Below are 22396 nucleotides of genomic sequence, written 5' to 3'. Positions count from 1 at the left end.
TGAATTTGATGTGTCTTATTTAAAGAAATATTATCTACAGTTACACAATTTGAGCAGTTTTGGCCACTTCATGATTTTAGAACTAGTCAGTCTTGCCTCGGTACCTTATTGGCATTCATGGGCTGGAAGAGGACTGTGTTTGGGCTGAAGGCCAGAGAATTGACATCATACTTGAGCTCCTAAGTGTAAGCTTAAAAGCTGCCCCTAGTATTCTCAGCCCTGCTGTTTTCTACTGGCTCCGCTCAGTCCTTCCCCTTCTTCCACCAGTTCAAGCTTTTACATCCAAAAGGATTCTCTCCTAAGTCATCACCACACCTAGAGATTGTTGGAGCATGTTTGGGACAGCACACCAGAGTTTTCTGGCCTTCTAAAACCAGAGTGAAGCAACTCCTGAAATTAAAAAAAAATACCTGGATCAGGTTTTTCAGTTGTCTCTGCCACTCTGATAGTACTTAGCACCTGTGAACAGTCATACACTACACTTGCAGAAGCCTCTAGTCAAACAGACTTACTTTCACAATTTTCATCTTGGAAAAACTCATGTTATTAATAGTAATTTTACCCCTTGTGTAGGCTGTTCTGACTTAATTCAAATTCATTTTCATTAGGTTTAAGTTTGACCTGGTTTAGTACATGCTGATGTTGAATAATGTGTCTGCAGCTGTGGAAGCTGGCAAACAAAAGAACCAGAATCTATTTGGTGGCACTGGATTTAAATGTGCCGCCCACTAACATTTTACGTCTCTCCTTTGTATTGTCTTATATGCTCATGGTATGAGCCAACTGAGTTGTGGTTTAAGCTCTAATGAGTGGGACAAGTTGGTATTGTGCTTTTACAGAATACGTTCTGGTTGGTTCTTCCTGCTTTATTTCAGTGTAGTAGCTGGTTATCCTTTTGTCCTGAAGGTAATGTTCCCCTAGGCCGAGTTCGGTTGGCCTTTCTTGTTCTTAAAGAATAACTGTAATCCGGGCTTGGTCACAGAATGGTACTAGCAGGAAAAACTGGAAGTCTTCAATAGGCTTGTGGCAACTAATGATATGTAAATTTTGCAGCTGTCTCTTGGTCCAACAAGTCTGGTGTCCACTGTTTTATCGCCATGGTACCTGAAAATAGAAGTAAATCATAATTAAGAATTTCTAGAATTACAAAGCAACACACACACACACACACACACACACACACACACACACACACACACACACACACACACACATACACACACACAACCAAAGGGGAATGGAGTCTCTTTGGGAGCGTAGGACCTGTATGAGCAACAAAAGAAACAGTGGATCAAGATGCAGTGTCTAGATAAGATGCTTTCTCGGTAAGGGGCATAGCTGTTGGAATTTCTAAATTTTCGTCATCTGTAGAATCTAGTCCTGTAAAGTTGGGGTAAAAGCTGTGCCTGGATATGATTTACAAGTATTCTCTAAAAACTGCTGGCTCTATAGTGAGAAATATGCAAATTATGAAAAACTCTGGTAAAGAGTATTTTCTGTCAGTTTTAGTTGTTCAGATAATTTCATTGTACCTTTAAAGTAATTTTTCTTGTTATATTGCTAAACATAATTTTAGTGTACCATATTTATTTGTATTTACTTTCAGAGTATATAGTAAAACAATTCAACTTGTAACCTCTTCCACATAGGATATTCAGATCATTTTTGAGGGAGAAAAAACAGATATGGATAAAACAAGATTTGAAAACCTGTTGCACCTAGAGAAAATATAAACGATGTATAATGATGCCAGCTGAAACTGAAAGTCCAATTGTTCTAAATGTCATATGAACACAAACTGTGCCAGAAATTTGCACAGTACAGAGACAGAGCATGGGAAACGGGAAGTGTTATTGCTCTTGCGTGCAGATAAGAAACTGGGGGGAAAAAGGAGATTAAAGCTAAGATTTTGTTTGTTTGTTTTCAAGCTGACTAGATCTGTGTGTGCAGTGCAACTGACTGCTCAAAATTTAACAAAAGCGTCGAACAGACACCTGAAATCAGTAGGAGCTTCTGAAAGTCGTGATTGATTGAAGCTTTTCAGTGTGGTACAGAAAGCTTATTAGCAAAGTGCTTGAAGAAATTAATTTCAGTAAATGCAAGTAAATGATGGAAACTTTTTCAATGAAAATAAGAAAAATGCAGGGAGGAAGAAAAGGGAAGAAGTTGAGTCAATGGTATCTGGCATCAAGTCTTGGAGTTGGAAATAAGCTTCTATGTTTAAAATCATGAGGTGTCAAAATAATGCCCTCCCCCCCAACATCCATTCTGTCTATGGGGGTTTTAAACTTTTGACCATTTTGTGGAAATGGAGAAGGGAAATAAGAGCTAAAGATGGAATATAATATGGTTATATAGACAATTAAGTGTTGAAGCCTATTAATTGTAATCTTTTATGAGGTTTGAGTTTTGGGGGAATGTGGTGCTGGGATTTTAGGGGAGGATATATAAGGAAAATAACTGTTTTAGCTTGATACTTGTGGTAAAGGCTTATTCTGTCACTTGTTTAGGTCTTGGTTTGAGATGCCAGAAAGCATTAAATAGATCATTTTAGTCTTTCTGAGAGGAAGAGGAGCCCTTTCGTATCTTATCAGGAGTATCCTTGTGTTATACTTCTACCACAAATAAGACCAACCTATTGTAGATCGTACAAAGTCTTGGAAAGCAAGTACTTTGGCTCATCTTCCTTATTCTGAACCTAAACTGTTGTCTTATCTTCCTTATTCTGAACCTAAACTGTTTCTTGGTGCATGTCTAATGAATTGCAATGGTTATGTAGTAACTGCTCTCCTAATAGAGCCCGAAAGGAGAGCGGACCCTGGGGAGAATTTCTTGCATGCAAATGATTAGAAGGAAGGAAAATGGAGGCAATCTTGGTGTAATTGATTGGAAGTGATATACTTAAAAGATTTGTAATCAAACATCTATGTGATACGTACCAAACAGAACACTGATTTGCTTTTCCTGTTTTACCTTTAATACGTGTAATCTGATTGCTAGCTAAATTATGCCTTTGATTAATGGAAAAGCAATCAAGATTACCACAGCTACATGAAAGAACTTCTTGTGGACTTTTTCAAGATAAAAGATGTGAGTGAATTAAGTGTATAACACTGGAATGTTTTTAGTTCCAAAATTCCAGTTTCTGTGAAGTAATAGAACTTCCTGCCTAAATTGCTCATGCTGTCACTAATGGAAGCAACATGGTAGGAGCAGCTTAATATTCACTGTAAGCTTTCCCCAAATCATTCAGCACCCTAAAATCTGAGCAGGCTGTAAACGACTCCTTCTTAATGGCCACCAGTAGCAGTTTTGATGTGGCTGTCCCATGAAGGCATGGGACAAGTAGGTCAGGAGACCTCCAAGACTGGTCAGTCTCTAAGCTAAGGAATGGAGCCCTAGAGGAATCTAAGAAACCTAGTTGTACAGGATAGGCTTTTTTCACCAAAATAAAGCTTACATGGAGTTTCTCTTAGTGTTCATTATAGTTCTGCTGGAGTTAATATTAAAAAGTAGTCCTTTTGAGCAGAAGTAGGTAGGAGACCCATTAGATTTCCTGAATAACCATTGGTGTACTATGTATAAATTTTTCAGTAACCCGTATGGATTATTCATGCTTCCTCAAAGGTAACTTTCTCTTCCTTTATAACTCCTGAAGGAAAGAAATGTAAACTTTAAAGCTGTAAAGGGTGATCTCTTATTTGTAGCTAACTTGTAGCTTTCCTTTTTGCTTTGTTCTCCCTGAACTGTTTCCATCTGTGCTTGCTATACAGTCAAAGCAGGATCGGTGAAATCGGGATCAGAAAAGACTCTACCAGCTTGTGTTTCCTGTCACTGTTTTTTTAATAATCTTTGAAGTGTGTTAGTTCCTTGCTGAGACGACTTAAATAAGGGCTTTGATATGAGAACTCAAGTTCAGTTAATGACCTCTAGTGTCCTGGAACCCAGGTGTTCTGGCTGCATCAGATAAAATCATCAGTCTCTTTAAACTCTAGAAGACCTAACTTTATTAATATAGAAATTCTAATGAGTTGATATTTCTCACTCAGGTGCCATACGAAACACTGAACAAACGTTTTCGAGCTGCACAGAAAAACATCGATCGAGAGACCAGCCACGTTACAATGGTTGTGGCAGAGCTGGAGAAGACACTGAGCAGTTGTCCTGCTGTGGATTCAGTTGTTAGTCTCCTGGATGGAGTAGTTGAAAAACTCAGCGTTCTGAAACGAAAGGTAAGTGGTGTTCTACCTTGTGATTTCTTTGTCTTCGCAAATTCAACAACGTTTTTCAATGCTGTTTGCTTGAATTTTCTTTTCAAGATATAGGTATTACTGACACTGTAAACAAAGGCCTTAGATTGCACAGCAAAACACCAGAACTTACTGCGTCTTGCTTCGCTGCACTTAAGAATTGGTGTTCCATTACTAAGTATAATAAAACTCTGTTGAGAGGCAAAATTTAACTGTATTTATGGTCCTGAAAATGAATTTATCTACCCACAGGAAAGAAATAGCAAAATGAATTGATTTGTATCAATTCCTGCTTGTCTAATGGAAAGGTTTGTGCGGTTGCTTTAATTGATCACTCGAGGAGGGAAAACGGGTAGAAGAGTCTGAAAAATATTTACACTCCAGTGGGGGTAGCTGCATGGGGTGTTAAGGCTTCTTTGCATAAGAAAGTGCGAGTTGTCCTGGATAGAGACTTGAACATTTTTTTTTATAAACATTAAACCTGTAGTTGGGAAGGTTCCTAGGGAATATTACTAAAAGCACTTTAAACAAAGTTTAGCAGGATGACCTGCTTCTAGCTGTTAAGCTTGAATGCTTGTATGAAATACAGCCAGACTTTGATACTTTTACCACAGCTTTTAAGAAGAATGAGTTAAAAACAAACTATATAGTATAAGCCATCCTTATTTTGGATGGGGATATTACTCACCCTGAGAGCCGTCAGAACACTTACTCGAAACAAATATTGCAGAAAAATGAAAATAGCTCTGTCGCCTGCCTTTAGAGCAACGCTTCTCCAAAAATAAATAGACAAAACAAATGGTAGCAGAGTCATTTCATTAAAACGTAAATGAAATAACCAACAGATATAAATCTTGAGACTATATTAAGTGAAGCGTCAAAATACCTTGGAGGTTTGTAACATGAAAATAACAGTCATGTGTGCTGATTTGGGGTTTTCTGCTTAAACAGGTTAGCTAGGTTTTGAAAAGCTGATCTGCAGACGACTTCATAAATCTAATTGCTGTTTTCATCTTTGGTTTATGAGACTTAGAGGTCTTGAACGATATGTTTTCTTCACTTCTGTGTTACTTACAGAAAGAAATTACTGCTATTTCTGAAAGAGGTGTTAGATTTTGCTTGTAGGTGTGTAGTAATGATGTGGAGTAGTAAGTTATTTACTTGTTAAATCTTTGCTGACTACGGGGGTGTGTCTGAAGGCATTGCTGAATGTTTTGGGTGCAAGGCTCCATTTTAGTGTAATTGCTCATTTGTTTTTGACTGCCTGAAAGACTGTGTGGAATCTTATAGCTGCTTAGAAAGAACAAAAGGCAAAAAAAAATGTGTTTAACAGTAAAAGTAGTCTGAAATACAAAGGTCTTGTTTCTGCTCCAAACCATCAACTCCAGCTGTCTTTGTCATCTCTGCCCTGAGCAAAATGATTGTTTTCTTTAGGGCCTTTGGACCCATGTGGGATTTCTGTCTCCTCCTGTGTTTAGACAAGGATCTGATGAACTGCTGACATGGCCATAATAGAATTAGATGGTTCCTTGATTTAACACCTTACTCACTTTTAAAAAAGAGGTTTTTCAACACAGCAGGTTTCTTGGGTTCCGAAACTGATCCTGAGGAAACCGAGGCCTTTGTGTTTTCCCTTTCATATCCTGTTTATTATGCTTGTTCCCTCAAGTTCGATTAATGTCCAGTGGGGCAAGTCCAGATAGTCTTGACTCAGAGGGTTTTGAAAAGGATCTGTAGCCTCTCTGAATGCACTAGAAGGATCAAAAAAACAGCAAGAGCTACGTAAGTCCAGATACAAAACCATATAAGGAGAGTCATTTGCAATGAGAAGGGGCTCAACCTTTGCCTGGCTGCCTTGAATTCTCCTAGTTGTACTCAGAATAATTCTTGAGGTTGCCTTCACATCTGATAACACTGCAGACATCTAACATGTGAAAGTGAGTTTTGGCTTGAGCTGGTGTTTGCTGAATAGGAAAAGACTCAAGTTTATAACTGAAACAAAATACTGATCTCCACATCATATATTACAAAATAAAGATAAATTCAGTAACAGAAGTAACTCAGACTTCAGTAATAAAAATAACTCATGTTTACATGAGTTTTAGTAAAATATGATCTTGGATAGTGACTAGAGTTTTAGGTACTTGAATTTTATCAAGGGTCAGTTCAGAGCCAGGCTTAATTAGGCCAAATGCTTTTCTTGCACAAGTCTTTATTTATTACACTTTGCTTTTCAAATATTGATCCTTCCAGAAGTTGTCTGTAAATGAGCATGTATGGTAGAAGCAATTAGAACCACCCTTTGCTTCCAGGGCTGGCTCTGTAGCCTGTGTAGCTTGAGTGCTGGGGGGCAGCTGTGCCAGCATGGGCTGTGAAGGGGGCAGCCAAAAGCCATATTTCTTTGATTTGTGCTTCCTTGGCAAATCTTTGTGGACTTTCCTGTTGCCGTAGCTGTGCAGTTATTCAAACGCAAGCCAGTGAGTTTAAAGTCACCACAAATAAGGCAGCCCAACCTGAAATTGCATCACTGCTGATATATTAGAGATGGGGAAAGGTACTAAGCCTCCATCATCTCTGGGTTTGTTTTTTCCTTAGTAAGCATATAAAAGTACTGCAGGCTTTCTTGTGTTCCGTAGCCCGGCATGACCCACAATTGTCACGTGCTTTATCCTGAGTCAGCTAGCTTTGAATTGTGATACATCTGTAATAAAATAGCCTGCTAAAATTTGCAGAGTAACTAATCGATCACCTGTCTTTAAGGTTGAAGGAAAATAAGTATGACCTGAGTGTTTGGTTTTTTAATTAAAAAACCCCCAAATGTTGTGGAAATATTTTGGGGTGTGTGGTTTGCACTGGGCATGCCAGTATCTTGGTTCAAAAATTTAAAAAAGGGGAAAACCAAACATCATTCTGCTTTATCTGGACGAATTTATTTTCCTAAGTAATGCTTCTAACAGTAGATCCAAAAGTAGCAGAGTTAAGTAAAATAATACCAGTCTAACAAAGCTGATTATTTTTTAAAAACTACTCTAAGATCCTTGAATTAAAGGTGCCAAGAGGCCAGATGTTTATATAATTTTCATTATTGCATGACTGATTAAAATGGCTCCAGTGTATCAGAAGTAATGTTGGTTTACTCTGCATCACTCCTCAGTAGAACTAATTGAGTTGGACAGCTGCTTGAAGAAGAAGCCATGCATAGGTTAGAGGTGGAAATTCATTATTTTCAACTCCTTGGACCAGATAAATGCAAACCTTCACAAAGCTCTACATTTACAGCAACTGCTGTAAGTTATATGTTGCTGTTTTAGGACTAACTACACATTTAGCAGAAAAAATTGCATATACTCTTAAGGTCAAATAGTCAAAACTTATTTATATGCAAGAACATCTCAGAACTGGACCAGCCACACTGAAACTTGTGCACTGCCAAGTGCGCTGTCTTTCTAAATGGGAGAAACGCTATTGGGAATAACTGTATAATATGTAATGAATGCCTGCAAACAATTCTTACTCTATTTTGCTTTAAAAGCAAATTGAAAATGTATAGCTCTTATTTATTCCTGTTAATTTTTACATTTTAGGCGGTTGAATCAATCCAGGCTGAAGATGAAAGTGCAAAACTCTGCAAACGTAGGATTGAACATCTGAAAGAACACAGTAGTGACCAGCCAGCCGCTGCAAACATGTGGAAGAAGAAACGTATGGATCGTATGATGGTGGAACATCTTTTACGCTGTGGCTACTACAATACAGCTGTAAAACTAGCAAGACAAAGTGGTATTGAGGTTAGTAGCAATGTGCACTAACTTACTAACAAAACAGTAGCAAAGAGGGACTTGGCAAACATGAACAAGATGTTTTAGCCCTGTAGCAGCTATTTTTATGTATTAACGTGCCTTTATTACTAATGTTTCTGTTAATCTTTTTAGGGCTGAGTTTATTCCCCTTGACATGAATTTTATTTCAGTGTATTAAGTAAGTCAAAATTGAAGGTAAAACTTTTAGTCACAAATTAAATGCTTTTAAATAAACACCTTGCCCTATTGAAACTTAGAATAATTCTCAAATGTCACACAGAATTTCTTGTCAGAAGCCTTTAGGCTGCTGATTAAGCAGTTGGTGGAGCTTCCCATCTGTCTCATTGTGCTTAGATGATACATGTACCAAACTGAGCAGAATAGCATATCCTGATTGCAGGAACGACTGTTTTATTGTATCATCCTACTTTTTAATGATGCATCCAAAGGAAAGCTGAATTACTGTTTGAAAAACAAATCTTCATACAATTTGGATTTTTTGTAGTACCGAGTACATTTTGCATGATCCACAGAAACATTTTGCTCTTTTGCTTATTTCGCCATCTATGATTTTTGTGGTTGTCGCTTTCCTTTTCTCTGGTTATCCTGGTTGGTTTTGCTTCCCTCTCATAATTGCTTATGAAGTTTTTTGAAATGCGTTGTCAATAGTAGTTTGGAGTTTGTGCATCTTGGTGTTGCCTCTTTGTGCAGAGCAGTGAATCCACACTGTGGTCCTTTGACAGCCACAAAGACATTAAAGCTGATTCTTTAAGAATTCGCTGTTTATTTAGAGAAATCTTGGTTGGCTAATTTTGGGTAGCATTTGCTATTTGATCCTCAGTTATTCTTGGATATTATGTTCTTTTGATGTTCCTGATTCCAGAAAGTATGCAACTCTTCTGGCTGAAATCTGCCAAGAGTTTAGTTGTGTTATGTGACTTACATATTTTGCCTTTCTTAGGTGGCATAGTTGAACACATCTTTCTGAGCTAGTTAAGGGAAGAGATTTTTGTTACTGGTGTCAAACTACAGCATATGTACCCATTCTTATCTTGTACAGCGAGCATATCTGTCACGTGTCTCAGTTACTCCTTACCTGCTTTACCAGTCTGGTCCTGTTCAACCACAGCAGCGATTTCAGTAAATATCAAAAAGGAAACAGCACGTAGAGGTTGAGTGGGAAAGGGGAAGAAGTGGGTTACAAACTATAAATAAGAAATAGTCCTGAAGAAACTCACTGAGGGGGCTGCTATGCCTAAAGATAGCCAGTGCATGGCAATCGAAACCCAAGACCATTATTCTGAGATGATTGCAGTTGAATGGTCAGCAGTTCTTCCATTTCTGGTAGATGTTTCCCTCTGTTTTGAGCAGGAGCTCATCTACTGCTGAATCATCATGTTACCATCCATACTAGGTCTGCTGAAAAAGCACTGTGGAAATATTTTTACTTTCATAGCAAGTTCCATTATGCCTGGTTAAGTAATGCTCAGCTTTGGCTTAGGCATGAGCATGTAAGTCCATCGTGATGTGCTGCAAGACTGTGGTATGAAGCATTGCACTAGTGAAGCCTCAAAAATTTTGATGCCATTTGCTGAACAGAAGCTTTGTGTTGGTTTTTTAAAAAAATAAGTTTTAAATAAGCTTATTTAACTTCTGCCTTCAAACCTAAGTATTTGTATAACATCAAAGTAACTTGAATAACAGAGAACTTAGTTGCACATGTTGACTGTGCTGAGGCCCTATTTCTTCTAGCTTGCTAAAATAATGTATTTTATTCAACATTAAAGTTTACATTTTGTCCAAACAAGAAAAGGCTTCCTGCAGTCTCTCAGCGTTGTACTCAGTTTTTCTTACTGTATGGTGAGACTCATTGTGAACAGCTTTTGCAGTGGTAAGATACTGAGACTTGATCATTATACAGAATTTGTCTTTTTGCTGCTTTAGACAGCTTTTCTGTTTCTTATTGTTCCTTTCTTGCTGAAGGATGTGAGCACTGAAATGTTTGCTAATGCTTATAAATGTGACTTTGCTGTGGAGATTACAAAGTATCATGATATTTTTCTCTCATCCAAAGGAATCTTTCTGTTTACTGTAATATCAACTGTAATTTTGATAAATGTCTCCACTACTACAGGTTTCAGAAACACATTGCTCTATAGTGGACCTGGTCATGTCTATTAGCTGATTTATTTATTGAATATATATGTATATCGAGCCAATATTGTTATCACTGGATAGGCACTATACTCTAAGTAAGAACCTAAAGAAAGGTGAGGTTTTGCTCCATTTACCCACCAGGCAGAGGTGAGGCTGGAGGACGAGTTGAGCCTGACCTAGCCGTGTGATCCCGTGGCAAAAACAACTCACATTGGGGTGAGCATCATCAGCAGGCGAAGGGTGGTGATCCCACACTGGTCAGCCCCATCTGGAGTGCTCTACCTAGTTCCAGGCTCCCCAGCAGACACACTGGGGTATGGAGTCTTCCTGTACTGGGAAATACTCAAACCCAAGTTGGACTGGGCAGAGTCCTAAGTCACCTGTTGTAGGTGACCCCACGTTGGGCAGTGGGACCACACAGCTTCTGGAGGTCCCAGTCTCAACCATTCTGTGATTCTGTTTCTATGATTGCGGGCCCAATGGCTAGGAGTGCCCTTTGCCACGATTTAGAGAGGGTGAAGGAAACAGCTCTTTCCATTTCAGTTGCACTTTGTGGATCCCAGAGTAAGCACCTTTCTGTAGCTGTTAGACCAGTCTTAGGAGCATGTCTCAGCCTGCTTGTTTTAAGTTCCTTGCATGGCTTCTGAATGCTAAGAGACCTGCAGAGCTGCTAAAGTACTTCATGGGCGGAAACAGTTCACAAATATTCTGTTTCAGTGACCAAAAGCAAACCATTAAATCATTCCTTTGTTTGCCAATAATACACAGCAGACAGTTTGCTCAAAGATGGGCTGTGTGCTGTAGTGTCCAATTCTAATAGTTATTGATGGGCTGTGACAAATTCTAGTCTGCTTTCTAAATTAACTACCTTCAGAGGAATGATATTCCTGAATTCTTGTCATGGAAGATAAGCGCTTAAAAGCTGTGGTTATAAACGAGGAAGCAAACAGCTATGGAAAGAAATGCTAGATGTGAAAAATTATAGGGAAGTTTAAATATCAGAGTTATGAACTAGCACAACTTAGGAATAACTTCTGGCATGCAGTATATATAAAGCATAATGTTATATGGCAATATAAGAAATAAACTACAAATATGGAATGTGTGCAATATGTCTTTAAAGAAAAATAATGCTGCTTGGGAAATTAAACCAAGATGTGAGTAATATTAAAATAAGAGCTGACGGCCAAGGACAGAAATGTCATGTTTGTGCCAAAGTAAATACGGAGTGGAAGGGATTCTATTGTGGACTTCTTGTTGTCTTCTGGCTCACTAATGATGTGGAAAACAGTTTGAATTGAAGATACAAACTACATGTTATGTTTTTGTTATTGCATGCAAATGAAGCTCATCATGATCAGCTTGTTACACTTAATAAGGATCTTATTATGACCTTGGAGTGCAACACCAATATAAAAATGCATATTTTCACCTGCAGATTCATATATTCAGCTAGCTGGCAGGGCTGTCTGTTACCTTAAGCTCTGCTATTCATGTCCTGCTGCATTAAATATTATCTCACTTCTGTGCCATTAATTGAAAGGCAAATCTAGTTTTGGAAATGTGGTGTTCCAGTAGGAGGTCGATTGCTGGTTGTAGGTAAGTTTTATAATTAGGTTAGGTATATAGTGCTTTGTTTGTTGTTCTTAGGGGTTGTTGTCTTTTAAATTTCATGCTTTTTCTAGCCCCTTTTTTATAGGCTACAAAAAAGAAAACAAAACCAGAAACAAACATGTAAAGTGTCCTTATGTTCTTAATTACCTAATAGCCATAGTGCTTTTTGCATATATGATTGACAACAAGCCAGATTCTGAAGCTACTGTTTTCTCTTATCATATGCTGTAAATACTCAGTCTTTGCTTAGTTTGTTTAGTAAAAGAATATATGTCCTTGCCTTAATGCCTGTGCTGTACAAAACTTATACAAATGGCAATGCTGGGTTTTTTTTTCTGTGAAGAACCACATACATTGAAAGCAAGTGTGTGTGTGTGTGTGTGTTAGGGTGGGGAGCAAATGATTTAGAGATCTGTGAACCCCCGAGGGAGAGAAGAACTGCTACACCCACACGTGTAAGGTTGCAGGTATGAGAAAGCTAGAGTTGAAATAATTCTTTTAACTAGCTTAAAACTAGTTAACTTGATCTTGCATCACAGATTATGCATGCCAATCAAAGCTTTGCAAGTTAATATTCTTAGATCAGTAATTAAGTAGGTGCATCATCCTTCAGAGATACTTAACTAGCCATTTGCATTAACACCACAGTGTGCTCTTTGTTTTTGAGAAAAAATTGAGTATTTCATTGCCTTCAACAGTTCTGTGCAGACATATGACCATTGTGAACGTTGAGCTGTATTAGAAGGGCCTCTTGACACTTCAGCGGTATTAAACCGATTGACAACAGTCCCCAAAAGATAAATGTTCTTGAAGTGAGAGTTCAGATCTTCAGTTTTGGTCAATGATTTTCTTCCAGAGCAGAACTTCCAAATCTGTGGTGATGGTTGTTCCCTAGAGCGTATCAAAACAGAGTAGATATTGCAAAGCCATTATTAAAATATTATCTTTCAAACTGGTATAGTAGTGTTTTTTTTTTTTAAAGTAAATTTTTCATTAGTGTAAATGAAAGGAACAGTAGTCACTGCAAAAGGCTGGTAACGGTTTGTTCTCCCCTCTCTCCAATTTGGTCCAGTTTGTCCTGTCCTTCTATTGCATAAACACAGCTTCAGTTTTCATAGTTTAGAAACTTTTGAATAGATTATCTTGAGTATTTGGAAAGATAGCTGCAACAAATTAAGAAGTGTCATTCCATCATCTTAATTTTGTTATGGAAAGTCATGAAATATTATTTGATGTCCTTTGGAAAAAGAGAAACCTCAGTTCTTCAAGTCAAGCTGCATGGCTTTTAACCAAGTACTTGATCTCTTCGTCAGACTATTCTATGTCATTGCTCCTTTTTTCAACCCCAAGGTTAAAGGTTCTTTCCGTGCTTTGTAAAAGTATTCTCCAACACTGTGAAATGGATCCTTCAGCTGAGACCTTGGTAGAAAACTGCTGAACGATTCATGTATTCTAGGGCAAAATCCCACTGAAGCCATTTCAGCATCACAAACAGGAGCAGTATTAACTCAAAGTGAATGAAAAATGCTTTCGGAGAATACCGTTCTGATGAAAACTCGACAGGCTTAGGTTTGTTTGGGTCTCACTGCAGTTCACCTCCTGGCTGTTGATAGAGGAGAGCAAATGATGTTGAACCCACAGCTGCTTGGATTTTAAGGAAAGGTTCATATTTAAGAAGCTGATTGTCTTTGCCTCTCCCACTGGACTGCAAGTTTCTCATGTCTTTGTAGCTGCTATTCTTGCTCTGGGGGATGTGCACCATAAGGGTGGTTGTGGTCAGTGAATGTCTACAACTGCAGGCAGATGTTCACACCAGGAGAAATGTGCAGGTAGGACGTTGCTTCTGTGTTTCTGGAGGCTGGTCTGTGCTTCTTTGAGGCTTTTAGCACTGCTCAAGCTGCATTCTACTTTGTGAACGAACAGACTATCACCATAGCAGACTGATAGTGATAGTATATGCATGGAAAAAATAAACATGTGCTTTTTATACAGCTGTGTTCTACCAGTTTTCTCCCCAAAAGCCTGAAATGGCTTTTCAGATTTAGCTTAGATGAGTAGGTGAATTAGGAGTGAAAACTTAAATCTAGAGCAAAACTTTAAGAAAAAAAAAAAAAATCTATGAGTGAAACTTAAATCTAAATCTAAAATAGTTATAACAAATAAGCCACATAATATGGTTCAAGAGCATTGGATCAGTAAACTTTTAATACTTGAGCAGGATGGATGGTAGTAATATGTGATTGCTTCAGTAAGAAATATGAATGTTTAGAAAAACTTGAGTGAAGGAAGCTCTATGATCTTAAAAGCTGAATAAGTACTTCTTTTAATAATCATACCACTGTACCCATAAAAATCTTCCTTGTTAAGACATGTAGTCCAAGAATGGCTTGTAGGCAAACACTCAAATATGTATTACATTAATTAATCAAAACAAGTTTATATTCATAACACTTCAATTTTAAATAGCTGAATAATGTTCAGCATAATGCTTGCATGTATTCTTTCCTTCACTGTCACACACAACCCAGACAAGCTGACTTGCTAAATGGCAAAAGGTGTCTTTTTTCCCGGAGCTCTTTAGTCTGTCCCTCTCCTATAAATTGCTATTCCTATGCTACAGATGTTTGAGAAGATGACATATGAAGAACTCCAGAACTGGCACACCTTATTTAAAGGTGCCAGGGTGTTAACTTGGGCCTGTTGTGAGTTACCTTCAAGTACTAAGCTGTAGATGCAACTCAGAAACTCCTTTAAATGTGTTTGGGCTCTTCTTACTGTAGGCACAGCAGCTTTCACTAGGTGGGTATAATGAGTGTCTGGGTGTCTTCATCTGAATTTCAAAGTGCTGTAATTCCTAAATGGCTTTGCATCTGCAGTTTGTCTTGAGCATCTCTGGGAATTAGAATTATGTACATGTGAAATAGCCAAGATTGATGCCAAATAAGAAACTTTTTCATGACAAATTACTTGACTCTTTAAAAGCCAACAACATGAAGTGTGCTGGGATGTTGAATGTCTATTTCTTTGTTCCTCTTAATCAAAATAGGTTACCTGTAGGGTATCATAAGAGTTAATTTATTACAGAATACTTAGTCTGGAAGGCTAGTGATTCAGGAAAGGTTCTTGAATTTAAATTTTATCTAAAGGAAGAATTATGTAGGTTGCCTGGATATAGAAGAGGTTAGGGTTATGTTTCAGTTTTGCCTCTGAGATTGTTTTTTTTTATTGTACATTTTTCCTGACAGACATTTCTTCAAAGTGTAAATGTTACTTTACATTTAACACTTTCTCTTATTACTGTACTAGATGACAGGAGTTCACTGCTTGTGAAAGTGTGGAGCTGCTAATACAGACAGATCCTGCTTGGACAAAAGCTGTGGGGCTTATGCTCGGGTGGTAAAGGATTAGTTGTCTTTACTAGAGGAGGCTACAACAGAAAATGGCCATGGCAGAGCTGAGACCAGAGTCTGATTTTGTTTTTTTGTTGTTTGTTTGGTTTGTTTTCTGCCCAATGGTGCCTCTTAAGCTCCAGAGGCTTTGTTGCACTACTCTAGCGTAGTCATTTATTACTGTACTTAGCGTGGTATAATGTACTGCTGGATAAGGTGCAGCCATTTACTGAGCGACAAAAATTGCTGAGGCAGGAGCAGAGGATGCGCTGGGCAAACAGCTTGTTAATAACCAGCTGAAGCGCCAGCTGCAGCCGGGAGGCTCTGCCCAAAATGGCTTATGTGCACGAGCAAAAGCAGGCAGAGAAAACATTTCTTTTTATTTGGCTATGGAGCAGTTGATACCAGAATATGTATAGTTTTGGTGAACATGGCTTAGGAAAGCTGTTAGAAAAACTGGAGGGAGATGATGACTGGAAAATGTAAAGGGCTGGGGGCTTTTGTGAAGTATGAGAGGAAAAATTGCATACCACAGACCTTCATAATCTAGTGCGGACTGAGGGGTGACCTCATTAATGTTTACAGATATATAAAGGGTAAGTGTCAGGAGGATGGAGCCAGGCTCTTCTCGGTGACAACCAATGATAGGACAAGGGGTAATGGGTTCAAACTGGAACACAAAAGGTTCCACTTAAATATGAGAAGAAACTTCTTCTCAGTGAGGGTGACAGAGCCTGGAACATGCTGCCCAGGGGGGTTGTGGAGTCTCCTTCTCTGCAGACATTCAAACCCGCCTAGACACCTTCCTGTGTAACCTCATCTGGGTGTTCCTGCTCCAGCAGGGGGATTGGACTGGATGAGCTTTTGAGGTCCCTTCCAATCCCTGACATTCTGTGATTCTGTGAAATGGTACATGGAATCAGAAGTCAGAAAAATTCAAGTTCGAAATCAGGCACAAGGTTAGAACATGATTTAATCATTATAACCAGTCACCAAAAGAAGTACCAACATCTCCTCTTGTTAGGTAAAGACGTTCTTCTGACAGATGATCAGTGTAAGTTACTGAGGTCTTTCAAAAATAACCAGGTATAAGTAAAAGGTCTGCGCTAGACAGAGGTCATGGAAGATGCTCTCGTGTGAAAGCTCGGCTGTGTACACCATGGGATACTGTGTTTACTTTGTAGACAAAAACTTTTCTGGCTTTTGTGTTGACGAGTCTGTGGTTTGGCTGGCTGGCTGTGCTTTTTTCTAACAAGCAGCTCTGCAGCTGGCTTTGGAGTAGGACATTCTGTCAATTACTCTGTTTGTTTTCTCTGTAATCCTGTTAATGTGTGTAGAATTATAACACTTAATAGTAGCTTAATGAACTTCAGACAACATTATTTTATGAGCAGAGAGTAAGGAGGCCTCTTAATGTTAATTTGTGCCTGATTTTAATTGATTTTTTCACTAACTGCAATGTTGCTGTATTGTCACCACCTATCCACTGTTTTCTTAGTAATTTGTCTCCCTCCGATTTCAGTGCAGTTTATATATACTCTGCATTAATTCTGGAGGATCTATTCTTGTAACCAGCAGCTTTTTACTCCTCCCCTTGTGTAAGGCAGAGGAATTGACTGCAGGGGGAAAGGTCTCTCTTCATGGTACTTCCATCAAAACCTATTGCCCTGCCCCATTTTTCACCTGCACTGCATTTTTCCTTTCTGTGCATGTTTCCAATTCAGCAGCGTTACTGCAGTGTGTTCTAGTCCTGCTCCTGCCAACTGACGTGTTTTTCACTGTTTCCCCCCTGCAGAAATACACCAACCTCTTCTTCTTATTCCTCTGCCGATCCTGTTGTCCACCCTGTAGCTCCTCGCACCTTCCTTGTTCCCAGCTTGTGTAATGATAATCACGACATCCAGATGATCCCTGGACTTGCTGTGTATTCACCACAGAGGAAGCTTTAACAGACTAATTTATTAATGTAAAATATGAATTTGTGCTTTTTGTTCCTAACTCTTCATTATCACATCTCTATTTTAATTCTATAGCTGTGTCCTAAATGACACTGAAGGTTAGGTTGCAAGCTGAGGGTATGTCCTTCAGCATGTGAGTAGTCATTGAAAGGAAGCCTGACACAGTATTTTAAAAGCTGTTGGTTTAGAGTGGCCTAAGTAGGTGTTTATTATATTTCATACACGAGTCGTTTAAATGAATGCTTACCAGACTGCTGAATGCTAAAGTGCATCAGCAAAGTCTTTTTAATGCGAAGGTGGTGCTCTTGCGCATGTAATGTGAATAGATAGTCAATCTTATTAAAACTGTCATTGGGACATACATTTGGCAACAATCCACTGATAGCTTGAGGCATACTGGCCTATTTTCAATTCCATATTGATGCTAGTAAGCAATTAAAAATAAACCATTTGCTTGTTCAAAAAGTACATAAACAGCATCTTATGATATTATGAATCACCTGGTTTTTTACAACAAATAACCTATTTTGTGGCTGTTGCTTTTTTCCTCTAAGGAAGCTTTCTTGTCTGCAAAATGCTACCTTTTTTTTTTTTATGTGAATCAAATATCCTTTTTTTAATCCTGTCTTCAGACTAACTTTTCATTAATTATCTTGTTTCGAGGATAGCTCATGGGGGATTTGGAAATATCAAGCATTGCTTTAATCATTTCTATTTGCGTTTGAGCCTTGTTAAAGATCCACATTTCATATGTGAAATATTCTGGTTTTTATCTTAATACATAAATGTTCATGTGAACTATAAGGGATTTTATCACGCGTTCCTTCTCACGGCTTTCCAGACTTGTGGCTGGAGATGTAGTCATAAAATAAATACTTCAGCTTGTATGCGGAGTGGAGACCGATGGAGAGAAGTGACTATTAACCTGACTGCTCCAAATATTAAAATCTGCTACATAAGTTAAAACCCTCACATGAACACTACAGAAATTTTGAGCAAAAGCTTTATTGCTACTATGGAAAAGATAACTCTTGTTCTTTTTTAAGCCATTTTTTGACATAGGATCAAATGCGAAGTTGCTGTTTTGTGGTATTTGGTACTGAAATGTGTGAGCAGTTTTCTTGGCGAATTTAAAAAGCCACACACCTATATCTGAAACTGTATGTTGAAGAGCTTAGGGTTTACGTTTGGGAATGGACTGATCAAAATGTTGTCTTATATTTTAAACAGATAAAATAATTACTGACTCTTTAATAAGGATTTGTAGTGAAGTTGGGATTTTCACCACCTGTGAAACGAACTCTGCCTCTCATATTAATCTCCATGTTGCTGTCCTGTAGTTAGGACTGGAAGCAATGAATGCTTGTAATTTAAGTCAAAAAATGAAATTTGTTTGATGTGTAGTTACAATGTAAAGATTTTTCATTTAAAAAAAAAAGAAAGTTTAGAGATTTCTGCATATGTGCTGATGTCTAAACAGAAGGTCAGAGCTTTCTGAAGGTGTCCAGGGACACTCTGAAATTGGTGTGTTTGAAGAGCTTGCTTCTAGTATGTAGCTAAAACAAAACTCGCAGAACTCTGGGCTGGAGTTGCTGATGTTGAGCTTTGATACCTTACTTTGGCTGCTCAGATGCGCTTAGTCTGTAGTGAAGTGGCTAAAGTTTGCTTGAGGTCTTTTGGAATAAAGCAATTCTGTGCAAATGCTTGAGTATATTATCAGTAGTTGCACAACTACCAAAGAAGAAAGGTAAACAAGTTTCATTCACAGGCATACATTATTTTTAGCAAGAATCTGCTTTTTTTGTATTTACTTAGTTACTGTAAATATATGTGGAACTGTTTTTTTTCCAATTCACTACTGAATTCTCAAAACTTTGCAGGACCTTAAAGTTACAGGCTTTAATATTACATTGAATTGTGGACATCCTTTAATTTATGATTGCCAGATTCTCACTTGGTTCACAGCTTTGTAATAGACATAGATGTGTTTAATTTCAAATTAATGTGAAGCTCAAATATTCACCAGTTAGAAAAAAAAATGCCCCATTATTTTTTCGTGTAACCTTCACTATATTTTTGTGAATCACTTTTTCTTCCTTTCTGTAGCACAACCCTATACATTCATGAAATCCTGGACCTGTTTTCACTTTCCTCTTGGTTTTGATGCCTGAAACTAGTGTTTCAAGCAGTACTGTTCATTACAAAGCTGTTATTCTGTGATTTCTAGAACTCGGAGAGCCTGGCTTGATGCAGGTTTGTCCTATAGCTGGTATGAGCTTTAATTCTGAGTTGCCTGCTCTGTGGAGAAAACCTGCAGCAGATCTCTCCAGCATTGACTCTGGTATCTAAATAACTAGTCAAAGAATGGGAATATGACCCCTGTCAGCTCCTGTTCACACTGACCAGAGAGTCCCAAAGCTGTTCCAAGGAGGGGCCGTGCATATACATGTTTGAGATGTTCTTACTAAGAACCTGTCTCGGAAAATGGAAATGCTGTGCGGGGATGTAGCTTTTATGTTGGCCAGTAGTATATACATACTAATAATCATCATAAAGGAACCCTTATTCTTCATAGTGGTTTATACCTTAATAAGTGGAGTTCTGTGCAGAATCATAGGGTTGGTAACCTCCCTCCCTGGAGCCACTTGCAGCTTAAAAAGTGGCAGTGATATTTTAAAAGCCATCTAGGTATGTATACACATATATAGCTATAAATCAGGCAGAGCACAAGGTGATGAATAAATGTATTCTTTGCTTAGGTAAGTCTCTCTGATTTCTCTTAAGTGTCTTCAGCCTTCATGTGCAGTTTTCTCTATAAATGTTTTTCTCTGAAGTTTGAACTGTTGCAATGGAATTAAATAGTCCTTTTGTGGTAAAGTTCATTCGGTGCTTTTAAATAGGTGCCCTTCTTATACCTTGTTAGTGACTGTTGGGTGGATGGGACAGTTAGTTCACCTTAGTCCAAGAAATTATAAAATCCTTGCTTTACTAGAAGGAAGAAGAATCCTTATGCTGTGTTCCCCCTCTTTAGAGTTTAGATAATTGTCAGTAATACTTAAGGACAGAGTTCTCATCCTTGAGCCATTTGAAACTGTTTTTCAGTACAATTGTAGAAGCCTGATGTTAATCAGTCTTCCTACCCAACATCAGGTATTCTGCATTTGTCAGCAAGTTAAGGCAAGATAATTCAGGCAGAATTATCATGGCAATGCACAGGAGGCCAGGACATCTGTGCTGAGTTACGGTTTGATAACAATTCTGAAATAATCTGTGTGAGGTGCAGGGTTCTCCTATACTGCTGCAGTACTGGAAGTAAAGTATTGCAATCGCTTTTACAATGTGAAAACTGAAATTGTGCAATGAAGGAAGACTTTAGTGTTGCAAAAGATGGTAATTAAGGACTTCAGAATTGCTTTTTAATTTATATACAAGTCAGAAAATGTTTACCGTGATGCTGAATGGAGAGGGAGTGTGCAGCAACAGATTTCTTGCTTCAGCTTTTCCTCCACCTGCAAAAGCTGGTGGCAATAAAATTGCTTATTTACATTCACTCACTTTTATATGTAAACAAATTGCATAAGAGGCTCTTTTCGTAATAGCATATTAAATCTGAATGCTGTTTTGGGAACTGAGAAAGACAGTGTTTCTGTGTGGTCTGCAGCCTGTGCAGCTCTGAAATGCAGAATAACTTTGGAAAGCTATTCAGGATTGGGGTTTCTGACTTGAATGTGAGATACTTCTCACAACTGCCAGGACTGTTCTCTGGTTCCCATCTGTACAAGGTGTGGCAGACGAGTCATTTTCTAATACTGGCCTGTGTAGAAGAGCTGTGCTGGTTTTGGTAAAGCCAAATAATCCCCTGATACTCCTTTCTTTGATTTCATTAGTCCTGGCTATTGAAATAGAATGTGGAGAAGCATCAGGAGTAGGCAACACCAAAAAAGGAAGATGGGAAAGCATGATCAGATTAAAAAACTCAGGTGACAGGAGCATGTCTGGGGTTTTTTTTTTAAAGGCTTATTGCTTAATTGTATCTTAGTATTTTTATTCTATCAATCTGCATGATTAAGACTTCTGACTACTTTTTGTCAAATGCAAAAGCTATTTCTTTCCCTACAAATGGATTTCTTACTGCTTTTTCTAATATTGTTCCCTTATTTTCTATCTAGCCAGCAGAGAAGAAAATCCTATTTATTGGTGCAATTTAAATGTGACCATTAGTTCTGAAAGAAACTCTTTTAATTAAAAATGTTCTCCTCTGTTTTCTGGATACATACCGTCTATTTAATAGAGACGACTGCTGAGCTTTGACTTCTTTTGGTAACCACAAATCTAATTAGCATTTCTGTGCCAAATAGAACCTTTTTATTTTAAACTGGAAAAAGGAATGTAGGAATTCTGTCTTGGAGTTTTGTCTGCCTCTGCAGCAACTACAATCTCTTTGCTCATGTTTGAGGGTTGCTGTGCTAACACCTGATAAATAAATGCATTTAGTTGGGATTCTCTCAGCAGCTCATTGACTTAAAACAAATGCTGCCCTTCTTCTTCTTTTAAAAAAGTAATTTTTTCTGTGATGAAGCTTAAGTGCTAAAAAGCTAACAAATGAGATTAAACCAATGATTTGTTGTCTGCATAGCATATCTAGTCCTTTTTTGATGTAGGAGAAAATGCTTTTGTTTTAATTTGGTGTAAAAGCAAATGCTTATCATTAAGAGGACACATAGCTCAAATAAGCTTGAGGAGATTTATGGAGATGTTATTATTTTTAACTGGAATTGAATAGTCTTTCCATTCAGCAGCTATGTGGAAAAATACGCAAGCAAGATAATGAATATGGTTGCATTACATGTCAAATTACTTATACAGATGAGTTACATGGACAAGAGGTTGTTTTGTGGTCGCCTTATCATGCCCAGGGAGGTGACCCAGTTCTTTTTTGTTCTGATTATATTCTCAAGTGGAAAAACTGCAGACTACCAGAAAGGCAGATTACTCACGTGTTCTTGGAGGAAAACTTAAATAAATACATTCCTTTTGTGGAATAGGTTGGCATTCTTTCGGTCCATTTGCCAACATGTTGATAAAAGAGATTATTTTTTTTAATCTTTAAGGGAATGAGAGGAATCAGTGCAATTCTGATCTTAATGTTGTTCTATGAACTTGTAACTGCTTTGGCTCAATCTGACGTACCTGGATTTAGTAACACTAGGGCTGTATGATGCCCTTTA

General features: G+C 38.1%; 2 protein-coding genes across 5 annotated transcripts in view; both read left to right on the top strand.

The window, feature by feature from the left end:
• UVSSA (UV stimulated scaffold protein A) overlaps nt 1-22396 on the top strand; it is a 156051-nt gene that overhangs the window by 39903 nt on the left and 93752 nt on the right. The gene's annotated exons all lie outside the window — the stretch shown is intronic.
• The window catches only part of MAEA (macrophage erythroblast attacher, E3 ubiquitin ligase), a 52836-nt gene that overhangs the window by 13422 nt on the left and 17018 nt on the right, over nt 1-22396 (top strand). For all 4 annotated transcript variants that reach the window (XM_082052088.1, XM_082052089.1, XM_082052087.1 and 1 more), the window contains 2 exons: nt 4050-4232; nt 7835-8038. In XM_082052088.1, coding sequence (XP_081908214.1) covers nt 4050-4232; nt 7835-8038 — 387 coding nt within the window. The remainder of the gene's footprint in view (nt 1-4049; nt 4233-7834; nt 8039-22396) is intronic.

Source organism: Streptopelia decaocto (genome assembly GCF_964273445.1).
Source record: "Streptopelia decaocto genome assembly, chromosome: 4".
In the NCBI taxonomy this organism is placed as follows: Eukaryota; Metazoa; Chordata; class Aves; order Columbiformes; family Columbidae; genus Streptopelia; species Streptopelia decaocto.
Note: the sequence above shows the minus strand (reverse complement) of the source record. Positions and strands in the feature narration are given on the sequence as shown.